This window comes from Rhinatrema bivittatum, chromosome 3 (genome assembly GCF_901001135.1).
Source record: "Rhinatrema bivittatum chromosome 3, aRhiBiv1.1, whole genome shotgun sequence".
Lineage (NCBI taxonomy): Eukaryota > Metazoa > Chordata > Amphibia > Gymnophiona > Rhinatrematidae > Rhinatrema > Rhinatrema bivittatum.
The window spans coordinates 1712178-1724196 of NC_042617.1; the positions used below are offsets into that span (position 1 = coordinate 1712178).

The 12019-nt window shown below is 51.4% G+C and overlaps 1 protein-coding gene across 2 annotated transcripts in view; it reads left to right on the plus strand.

Annotated features, from left to right (window-relative positions):
• Nucleotides 1-2385: 2385 nt before the first annotated feature.
• LOC115086651 (ribosomal RNA processing protein 36 homolog) overlaps nt 2386-12019 on the plus strand; it is a 65964-nt gene continuing 56330 nt past the window's right edge. Inside the window, exons 1-2 of one of the 2 annotated variants that reach the window (XM_029592791.1) lie at nt 2386-2513; nt 5193-5446. In XM_029592791.1, coding sequence (XP_029448651.1) covers nt 5215-5446 — 232 coding nt within the window. In that variant the 5' untranslated portion in view covers nt 2386-2513; nt 5193-5214. Of the gene's footprint in view, nt 2690-5192; nt 5447-12019 lie in introns of both variants that reach the window. The other variant, XM_029592789.1, reaches the window with a different exon arrangement.

A 12019-nucleotide genomic window follows, 5' to 3' on the forward strand; every position in this document is an offset into this window, starting at 1 on the left:
GTGGATTACAAACTGGTTAAAAGACAGGAAACAGAGAGTAGGATTAAATGGACAATTTTCTCAGTGGAAAAGGGTAAACAGTGGAGTGCCTCAGGGATCTGTACTTGGACCGGTGCTTTTCAATATATATATAAATGATCTGGAAAGGAATACGACGAGTGAGGGACTCAAATATGTGGATGATACAAAATTATTCAGTGTAGTTAAATCACAAGCAGACTGTGATACATTACAGGAGGACCTTGCAAGGTTGGAAGATTGGGCATCCAAATGGCAGATGAAATTTAATGTGGACAAGTGCAAAGTATTGCATATAGGGAAAAATTACGCTTGCTATAGTTACACGATGTTAGGTTCCATATTAGGTGCTACCACCCAGGAAAAAGATCTAGGCATCATAGTGGATAATACTTTAAAATCGTCGGCTCAGTGTGCTGCAGCAGTCAAAAAAACCCAGTTCATATTTTGTCAATCCCCCTCTCTCACCCTTCACCCCTAACTGCTCCAGCCCTGAAACCTCCCTTGCTTCTAATCTATCCAAATAATAATAATAATAATAATAATATCCAAATAAGCCACAGGCCAGGATCAGCAACAACATTTTGCTGTGAACTCCTGGCCAAAGGTGGATGTGACGGCTGCAGGACGGGGAACAGTTTTCGCTTGAATAAGTCCAGCGGCCTGCGCCCACTCCCTCCCGTCCCACCTCTCACAGCAGATCCCCGCTTACACAGCACTTCCGGGTACCAGCGCAGAGCCCACGTGAGGCTCCTGTGCAGGCTCCGCCCCTCCTCCCTACACTCAAGCTTCACCTCTTCCCTTCAGCCCTCATTAATTCTCCGCCCCTCCTCCCAGAGTGCACTGAGGCTCCACCCTCTCTCCGCCCCTCCTCCCTACACTCAAGCTCCACCCTCTCTCTGCCCCTCCTCCCTACACTCAAGCTCCACCCGCTCTCCGCCCCTCCTCCCTACACTCAAGCTGCATCCTCTCTCCGCCCCTCTGAGCCCTCCCTAAGGCTCCGCCCACTCCTCCCAGAGTGCACTGAGGCTCTTCTTTTCTTCCACTACACTGAGGCTCCACCCTCTCTCCGCCCCTCCTCCCTACACTCAAGCTCCACCCGCTCTCCGCCCCTCCTCCGTACACTCAAGCTGCATCCTCTCTCCGCCCCTCTGAGCCCTCCCTAAGGCTCTGCCCACTCCTCCCAGAGTGCACTGAGGCTCTGCTTTTCTTCCACTACACTGAGGCTCCACCTTCTCTCCGCCCCTCCTCCCTACACTCAAGCTCCACCCTCTCTCCGCCCACTCCTCCCAGAGTGCACTGAGGCTCTGCTTTTCTTCCACTACACTGAGGCTCCACCCTCTCTCCGCCCCTCCTCCCTACACTCAAGCTCCACCCGCTCTCCGCCCCTCCTCCGTACACTCAAGCTGCATCCTCTCTCCGCCCCTCTGAGCCCTCCCTAAGGCTCTGCCCACTCCTCCCAGAGTGCACTGAGGCTCTGCTTTTCTTCCACTACACTGAGGCTCCACCTTCTCTCCGCCCCTCCTCCCTACACTCAAGCTCCACCCTCTCTCCGCCCACTCCTCCCAGAGTGCACTGAGGCTCTGCTTTTCTTCCACTACACTGAGGCTCCACCTTCTCTCCGCCCCTCCTCCCTACACTCAAGCTCCACCCTCTCTCCGCCCACTCCTCCCAGAGTGCACTGAGGCTCTGCTTTTCTTCCACTACACTGAGGCTCCACCTTCTCTCCGCCCCTCCTCCCTACACTCAAGCTCCACCCTCTCTCCGCCCACTCCTCCCAGAGTGCACTGAGGCTCTGCTTTTTCTTCCACTACACTGAGGCTCCACCCTCTCTCCGCCCCTCCTCCCTACACTCAAGCTCCACCCGCTCTCCGCCCCTCCTCCCTACACTCAAGCTGCATCCTCTCTCCGCCCCTCTGAGCCCTCCCTAAGGCTCCGCCCACTCCTCCCAGAGTGCACTGAGGCTCTGCTTTTCTTCACTACACTGAGGCTCCACCCTCTCTCCGCCCCTCCTCCCTACACTCAAGCTCCACCCGCTCTCCGCCCCTCCTCCCTACACTCAAGCGCCACCCGCTCTCCGCCCCTCCTCCCTACACTCAAGCGCCACCCTCTCTCCGCCCCTCCTCCCTACACTCAAGCTCCACCCGCTCTCCGCCCCTCCTCCCTACACTCAAGCTCCACCCGCTCTCCGCCCCTCCTCCCTACACTCAAGCTCCACCCGCTCTCCGCCCCTCCTCCCTACACTCAAGCGCCACCCTCTCTCCGCCCCTCTGAGCCCTCCCTAAGGCTCCGCCCACTCCTCCCAGAGTGCACTGAGGCTCTGCTTTTTTTTCCCCTACACTGAGGTTCCACCCTCTCTCCGCCCTTCCTCCCTACACTCAAGCGCCACCCTCTCTCCGCCCTCTCCTCCCAGAGTGCACTGAGGCTCCGCCCCCTCCTGCCGGGATGCCCTGATCCTGACGTCACTTCCCCTTCCTGTGTGCCGGCAGCAGTAGGTAGAGTTGTAAGGCTCCTGCTATCGGCAGGGAGACTTCTCTTGCGCCCGCTACGCTCAGCCCTTCCCCCTTCCTTCAGCGGAGCGCGCGCACTGTGATGTAACTGGGTCTGGCGGAGCGCGTGGCAGAGGCTCCTGCGTGTGTGCGCCCGGGTCTACCGCCGCGTTCCTCTGGGGGTGTGTGTCTCTCTGTGACGTACCGGGTACATGGGAAGGGGGTGTGTGTGTCTCTCTGTGACGTACCGGGTACACGGGAGGGAGGGGGGGTGTGTCTCTCTGTGACGTACCGGGTACATGGGAGGGGGGTGTGTGTGTCTCTCTGTGACGTACCGGGTACACGGGAGGGAGGGGGGGGTGTGTCTCTCTGTGACGTACCGGGTACACGGGAGGGGGGGGTGTGTGTCTCTCTGTGACGTACCGGGTACATGGGAAGGGGGGGTGTGTGTCTCTCTGTGACGTACCGGGTACATGGGAGGGGGGTGTGTGTGTCTCTCTGTGACGTACCGGGTACACGGGAGGGGGGGGTGTGTGTCTCTCTGTGACGTACCGGGTACATGGGAAGGGGGGGTGTGTGTCTCTCTGTGACGTACCGGGTACATGGGAAGGGGGTGTGTGTGTCTCTCTGTGACGTACCGGGTACATGGGAAGGGGGTGTGTGTGTCTCTCTGTGACGTACCGGGTACACGGGAGGGGGGTGTGTGTCTCTCTGTGACGTACCGGGTACATGGGAAGGGGGGGGGTGTCTCTCTGTGACGTACCGGGTACATGGGAAGGGGGTGTGTGTGTCTCTCTGTGACGTACCGGGTACACGGGAGGGGGGGGGGGTGTGTCTCTCTGTGACGTACCGGGTACACGGGAGGGGGGGGGTGTGTGTCTCTCTGTGACGTACCGGGTACACGGGAGGGGGGTGTGTGTGTCTCTCTGTGACGTACCGGGTACACGGGAGGGAGGGGGGGGTGTGTGTCTCTCTGTGACGTACCGGGTACACGGGAGGGGGGGTGTGTGTCTCTCTGTGACGTACCGGGTACACGGGAGGGGGGGGGGTGTGTGTCTCTCTGTGACGTACCGGGTACACGGGAGGGAGGTGTGTGTCTCTCTGTGACGTACCGGGTACACGGGAGGGGAGGTGTGTCTCTCTGTGACGTACCGGGTACACGGGAGGGAGGGGGGGGGTTTGTGTCTCTCTGTGACGTACCGGGTACACGGGAGGGAGGGGGGGGGGTGTGTGTGTCTCTGTGACGTACCGGGTACACGGGAGGGGGGGGTGTGTCTCTCTGTGACGTACCGGGTACACGGGAGGGGGGGGGGTGTGTCTCTCTGTGACGTACCGGGTACACGGGAGGGGGGTGTGTGTGTCTCTCTGTGACGTACCGGGTACACGGGAGGGGGGTGTGTGTGTCTCTCTGTGACGTACCGGGTACACGGGAGGGGGGGGGTGTGTGTGTCTCTGTGACGTACCGGGTACACGGGAGGGGGGTGTGTGTGTCTCTCTGTGACGTACCGGGTACACGGGAAGGGGGGGTGTGTGTCTCTCTGTGACGTACCGGGTACACGGGAGGGAGGGAGGGGGTGTCTGTCTCTGTGTGACGTACCGGGTACATGGGAGGGGGGGGTGTGTGTCTCTCTGTGACGTACCGGGTACACGGGAGGGGGTGTGTGTGTCTCTCTGTGACGTACCGGGTACACGGGAGGGGGTGTGTGTGTCTCTCTGTGACGTACCGGGTACACGGGAGGGGGGGGTGTGTGTGTCTCTCTGTGACATACCGGGTACACGGGAGGGGTGTGTGTGTGTCTCTCTCTCTGTGACGTACCGGGTACATGGGAGGGGGTGTGTGTCTCTCTGTGACGTACCGGGTACACGGGAGGGTGTGTGTGTGTGTGTGTGTATCTCTCTGTGACGTACCGGGTACATGGGAGGGGGGGTGTGTCTCTCTGTGACGTACCGGGTACACGGGAGGGGGGGGTGTCTCTCTCTCGCTGTCTGTGACGTACCGGGTACATGGGAGGGTGTGTGTGTGTGTGTCTCTCTCTGTGACGTACCGTGTACCCGGTACGTCTCTCTGTGACGTACCGGGTACACGGGAGGGGGTGTGTCTCTCTCTCTGTGCCGTACCGGGTACACGGGAGGGGGTGTGTGTGTGTCTCTCTCTCTCTCTGTGCCGTACCGGGTACACGGGAGGGAGGGTGTGTGTGTATGTCTCTGTGCCGTACCGGGTACACGGGAGGGAGGGTGTGTGTGTATGTCTCTGTGCCGTACCGGGTACACGGGAGGGTGTGTGTGTATGTCTCTGTGACGTACCGGGTACACGGGAGGGGGGGTGTCTCTCTGTGACCTACCGGGTACACGGGAGGGGGGATGTGGGTGTGTGTGACTCTGTGACGTACCAGGTACACGGGAGGGTGTGTGTCTGGGTGTCTCTACCTGTGACGTACCGGTACACGGGAGGGTGTGTGTCTGGGTGTCTCTACCTGTGACGTACCAGGTACACGGGAGGGTGGGTGTGTGGGTGTCTCTACCTGTGACGTACCAGGTACACGGGAGGGTGTGTGTGTGGGTGTCTCTACCTGTGACGTACCTGGTACACGGGAGGGTGGGTGTACCTGTGGTTTGCCTGGTGCTGGGACTTGCTTTAACTCAGCAGTGATTGATTTGAGCTCCTTTCTTCTCCGGGTCCTGCAGCGAGCTTTTGATCCGAAGGAGGATGCATCGCTCTTCAGCCCAGATGCAGTGGGATCAGGTGCCTGGCAGAGCCGGCGTGAGACGAGCCCGCACAGGGAAGAAGAGACCGCGTGTGCCTGGTGGGATTCAGGAACGGATGGAGGAGGAGGAGGAGAGAGAGCCAGCCTGGGCCGGCAGCTCCAGTGAGGACGAGCAAGGCCAGAGTCAGGCCTGCCGCCCTCCTACTGCAAGAGAACCGGAAGAGCTGAGGAAAGGTGAATCACCAGCACTCTGTGGGGTATCCCCCAGTATTGTCACCTAACTACAGCCCTTCCCCCTCCCCTCCATGATCGGGGCCCTGCTTCCCCCTCACAGGAAGGGGGGTGGTAATACCTCCCCTCACCCCCTCGCGGTATTGAGCTTCCCTCCTGTTTATCTTCGTGATGAGGTTGGCACTTGCTACCTCCTGTGCATGGTGGCCGTATGAGGTTATATTTTATATTTATGTCATTTAATACTCTACACACAATCTGGTAAAGCAAAACTTAGCTTACTAAATGTTGTAAATATATGGATAATAAATCAGCAAAGATAAGTAATATCAAAATTGAATACAGTATGACAGCAAGCTGTACATAAATCAGTACAGGTAAATAGGAAACAGAAATAAAGAGAAGTCGTAATCATAGAAATGACGGCAGAAGAAGACCAAACGGCCCATCCAGTCTGCCCAGCAAGCTTATTTTTCTCATACTTATCTGTTACTCTGACCGCTGAGGTCAGGACCCTTATTGGTAACTTTTTTTATTCTAGTTTCCTTCCACCCCTGCCATTGATGCAGACAGCAGTGCTGGAACTGCATAAAAGTGAAGTATCTAGCTAATTGGTTAGGGGTAGTAACCGCCGCATTAAGCAAGCTACTCCCACGCTTATTTGTTTACCCAGCCTGTGCAATTCAGTCCTTGTTGGTAGATGTCTAAATGTAAATCCTCTTATTTTCATTCCCCCTGCTGTTGAAACAGTGAGCTGCGCTGTATATGTATTCAAAGTGAAGTAACAGGCTTAATTGGTTCGGGGTAGTAACTGCCGCAATAAGCAAGCTACTCCCATGCTTTTATTTTTTATTGGGACCCTTACTTTTCAATATATTTATAAATGATCTGGAAAGAAATACGACGAGTGAGATAATCAAATTTGCAGATGACACAAAATTGTTCAGAGTAGTTAAATCACAAGCAGATTGTGATAAATTGCAGGAAGACCTTGTGAGACTGGAAAATTGGGCATCCAAATGGCAGATGAAATTTAATGTGGATAAGTGCAAGGTGATGCATATAGGGAAAAATAACCCTTGCTGTAGTTACACAATGTTGGGTTCCATATTAGGAGCTACCACCCAAGAAAGAGATCTAGGTGTCATAGTGGATAACACATTGAAATCGTCGGTTCAGTGTGCTGCGGCAGTCAAAAAAGCAAACAGAATGTTGGAAATTATTAGAAAGGGAATGATGAATAAAACGGAAAATGTCATAATGCCTCTGTATCACTCCATGGTGAGACCGCACCTTGAATAATGTGTACAGTTCTGGTCGCCGCATCTCAAAAAAGATATAATTGCGATGGAGAAGGTACAGAGAGTACCGGTAAGGAGTATGTACCTTCTTCAGTCCTCTCCTCCTTTCTCCTCCCAAAGTTCGAAGCACTTTATTGAGGCACCTGATGGTGGACTCTGTCCTGGAAGCAGGGCCGGACAGAGCAGGAATTAGGCCCGTGCCAGCTAAGAAAAGTAGGCTCCTATGTAAGGTTCTGATGTGATACTTAATAAGAGAATTCATTTTCTAATTTTCCCAAATAATTTTTATTTATTTAAGAAGGCTTGACGAGCTTTTTTGTTAGCAAATTCAATTACAATGTTAGAAATAGATATATTTAGCTTTTTTAAAAATTTTGCGGAACAAAAGTGGCACGGCTCTCAACTGGTTCAAGGTCAAAATTAACAATAAAGAATCTCACCCAGTCATCTCTAACTACGGGGTCCCACAAGGATCTTCCCTTTCACCAACCCTCTTCAACATTTACCTCCTACCTCTCTGCCACCTTCTCTCTAAGCTAAAGCTTACACACTATCTCTATGCGGACGATATACAAATTCTCCTACCGATCACTGAATCACTACAGCAAACCCCAAGCTTCTGGAACAGCTGCCTCCAATCAGTTAACACTCTCCTCTCCAGCCTCAATCTCGTCCTCAACACAAATAAAACAGAAATCCTCATAATCTCCCAAGATGACAACAACCCTCTACTCAATGCTCCATTATTGTCGCTTCCTCATAACCTTAATCACTCGCCCCACGTAAGAGATCTAGGCATTCTCTTGGACAACCGTCTCAACCTCAAAAAATATGTTAACACCACCACCAAGGAATGCTTTTTCAAGCTGCAAGTTCTAAAAAAAAAATTGAAACCCCTCTTACATTTCCACGACTTCCGTCTGGTACTTCAATCTATACTCTTCTCAAAAATCGATTACTGCAACTCCCTGCTCTTCGGCCTTCCAGCAAACACCATCAAACCTCTACAGATGCTGCAGAATTCAGCGGCCAGGATCTTGACAAACACAAAAAAAAAGAGATCACATCTCTCCTATCCTTTACAATCTACACTGGCTTCCCATCAAATACAGAATTCTCTATAAAGTCCTCACTATAATCCACAAATCCTTAAAGAACTCTCTCCTATCGAACTTACCATCCAGCTTCATCCTCACAACTCTATCAGACCAATCAGAGGAGCCTATAAAGGCAGGCTTCATATTCCCCCAGTGAAAACATCCTTTAGAAAACGAGCCCTCTCCATAGCAGGCCCCGCTCAATGGAATGCCCTCCCGCCAGACCTCCGAGAAGTCCCATGTCATCTGTCATTCAAGAAAAAACAAAACCTGCCTCTTCAAACAAGCATTCCCAGAATCATAATCTCTGCTCTCCACCCAGCTTATCCTCCCGCCATACCCTAGACGATTCCTGTTAACTTCAAATTATTAAGTACTGATCAATCCCTGTTCGGATGTAAATAACTATTTACGTATTTATTAATGTTATTAACTATGTAGAGTACTTTTCCTTTTACAATGGGCAAGTTCGTAGCCCCGGTTTCCTTTTCAATTATTCGTTCTCTCGCAATGTTCCATTTAACGCTCTTTTGCATTGTTTTTGTTCATTGTAAACCGGTCTGATTTGTAATTTTTTAGAAGAAGGTTGGTATATAAAAACCCAAAAATAATAAAATAAATAATAAACGTAGGCCCCTTGAACATTGTAGGCCCAAGCCCAATGGCCATGTTGGCACCCCCTCTCTCCTGGAGTGCCTGGAAAGCTTATGCCTCAATAAACTGGTTATTCTGTAAGGTGCTACCCACCCTTGTCATTTCAATATAGAAGCATGACCTTTGAAAAAGACCATATGGCCTATGTAGTCTCTCATGCAGAAACTTATTCGGTTCTTCAATGCCTACCATGTCCTCTGAGATCCCCCTGTGCTTATCCCACACGTTCTTGACTTCACCACCTCCATTGGGAGACTGTTCAATACATCTACCATCCTCTCTGTAAAGAAATATTTCCTAAGATTGCTCCTGCATCTACCCCATTTCACCCTCATCCCATGACCCCTCACTCTAGAGCAGCGGTTCTCAACCTGTGGGTCGCGACCCCGGCGGGGGTCGAACGACCAAAACGCAGGGGTCGCCTAAAGCAGGTCCCCAACCACCGGTCCGCGGACCAGTACCGGGCCGTTGGGGTTTTTTGCCGGTCCGCGGCGCCGCGGCTGCTGCGGGGAGGCGGGGCGAAGCTGGCGACCTGCCTCCTCCAACCCCAAAAGGGAAGAGACATGGCCCAAAAAGCTAGCGCGTTGCAGTGACGTATGTTGCTGGAGCCGCGCAGGCAGGAAGGAGGTGTATCAGCCACTGCAGGTGCTCCTCCTACTTCCTTCCTGCCCGCCCTGCCCCGGAAGACAAATGTTGCTGGAGCCGCACGGGGAGGAAGGAGGAGGCGCGTCAGCCGCGTGGGTAGAAGAGGCGCTTCAGCCGCGTGCAGAAGAGGAGCAGCGGGGCCGGGAAGACTAGGACCACTGCAGAGCCCATCCTGTGGCAACCCGTAAAGAAGAGGCCCAGAGGTGAGAGAGAGGTGTGTGCGAGTATGAGATGAGTTGAGAGACTGTGTGTGTTTGCAGAGACAGCATGTGAGAGCCTCTGTGTGTGTGAAAGGACAGCATGTAAGAGTGAGAGCCTGTGCTTGAGCAAGGCAGCATGTGGGGGTGTGAGAGAGCCTGTGTGTGAGACTCAGACAGCTTGTGCCAGTGAGAGCCTGTGTATGTGTGTGTGAGAGAGAAATACATGTGAGAATGAGAACCTGACTGTGTGTTTGAGGGAAGAAGACAGGTGGAGAGAAAAGAAATAGAAAAAAAGGCAATATAAAAGGAAATGGCAAAAAATTAGAAAGGGAAGCAGATGTAAAAAAAAAATAAATTACTTTTTACTGATTGGCACATGTAATCTTTGGTAATGTGCAAGAGTAGCACTTTCTCTATGGCGGATCTCACAATGTACGAGATCAACATGGAGGAAGTGGAAACCCAGGGGGCCTGCACAGAGGAGGCAGCAGAATGGGCTTCAGTGCCAATAGCAGCAATCAGTGCCTCCCCAATAGCCACGTGGCAGCAGTGGCAGTAATTAGATTAATTGTTTGACTCAGCTGGAGGTGACAAAGTATGAAGTGGGATGTGAAATCAGCTTGATCTGGTGGAGAATTAGGATTGCTGTTACACATGAACTGTATTTGGCAAACATAAAGGGAGCCAGGATAATCAATTGATGCCTGCAGCTGAGGACTGATTCATTATGACTCATGTAGAAATTAGTGCATTTTCCAGATTAGTCTGCATAACACAATTCTCAACATTCAGCATTATTTCTGCTGCATAGAGTTTTATCTGAGAGGCTCTGAGGTTGTGAGGGAGCCAGTAAGAGTGAGAGCATGAGTGTGTATGAGAAAATCCAGGGGAGTAAGAGTGTGTGTGTGTGAGTGGGGGGGGGGGGGGGGAGAGAGTGTCTTAGAGCCTGAGAGTGTGTCAGTGTCTGTGAGAGCGAGAGGTTATGGTGGGTATAAGAGCATGAATGTGTATGTATGTGACAGTGTAAGTGTGAGAGAGAATGGACATGTGAGTATGTGTGAGAGAGAGAGGATAACCTCCTAATCCTCGACAATATCAGGGTGACTGGAAATCAAGAGCTCCCACGTATGGACAGCAGGGGCTTTTTAAAATCCTTATTAGTTTTAATTATTGTGTGTTATTTGATATATGTGCTGTTTTGAAATATTATTGGTGTTTGGGAAATTATAAAAATGTATATGATTTTAATTAATAGAAATTCTATTTATCAGTAATTTTAAAATATTCTTTTATTAGTATGGTTTTACTATTATAACTGATGCTTTATTTTTCTTGATTTTATTGTTTTATGAGGAATGGTGGTTCTGTTTATAAATGTCATAATAAATAAGTATGCACTAAAATCCAACCCCATCCATAACCCCGCCCCCATATGACCAAAGCCCCACCCTCACCTCGCCCCGCCCTCGTGGGGCGAGGGCGGGGCGAGGGGTCACCGCAACATGAGGAACTGTATTTCGGGGTCACGGCATTAGAAAGGTTGAGAACCACTGCTCTAGAGCCTCCTTTCCATTGAAAAAAGCATGAAAACCTTTGAGATATTTGAATATCTATCATACCTCCCCTATTTCATCTTTCCTCTGGGGGTATATGTGTTTTAGATCTTTGTCTATCCCAATATTCTTTAGAACAAAGACCACTGACCATGTTAGCCTCCTTCTAGACAGACTCCATCTTGTTTATATCCTTTTGAAGGTGCGGTCTCCAGAGTTGTACACAAAATTCCTAGTGAGGTCTTACCAGGGATGAGGGTAGTCCTTGCCCTGTAATGGGAGAGGAGCCCTCTGCATGACTAATATCTGAGAGTGGTTTTTTTTATGTTCTTGTATGTTTTCTTTAGTCTAGTTTTAGATGATGTAACTAATAGGTGATCCTATTCTTCAAATAGTGGAAGATCCTCAGGCTGCTTCAGGATGTTCTGTAGCCTGTGCCAGATGGCTAGGACCTACCTACTCTTCTCCAAATAAAAAGATTATCAGAACGTGAAACAGTCCCACGCAGAGCAGTGTGATAGATTCTTGCAAAGCTTTAATATCCTTGGGTATAGTTGATGTAAATCTGCTCCTCCAGAGGGGAGGAGTTAGCAATCTGTTAGGATCTGCTATGCTGATGTTATGATACAGCCTGCTGAGTTGGCAATCTGTACCAGCGGAGTGCTAGAGAGGGTACTCAGCTGGAAAGGAATGTAAATAGGTGAATCCTTGGGCCAATGGCAGATGGCAGCGCCCCCAGGAGGATATCCTGAGAGGGACCACTGGCTAGGCTTGGATATGGAGACAGACACAGATAGTTCTTTATTAGACAGGTTAGTAGAACCACCAGAGGTGGCAGTAGTGAGCTGATATGCCCGGCAGGGCTGAAGTCCCTCAGGTACCGAAACTGCGATCCCAGGGTTGCTGAGCTGTAAAGAGACTGTAGATAGTGAGTAGACAGGGTATGCTGTGTTCATAACCAGTACTTAGATGATAACTCACATAAGGTCTTAAAGAGGCTCAGTAGCTGGAAAGGGTTAGGCCCTCGAGGAGCGAGTACCTGGTTCCAGGGAAAGCTCTGAGAGAGCGATGGTAACTCACGAATGTCTGTATCTGCGATAGCTTCCAGGCAGTAGAGAATCTTCAG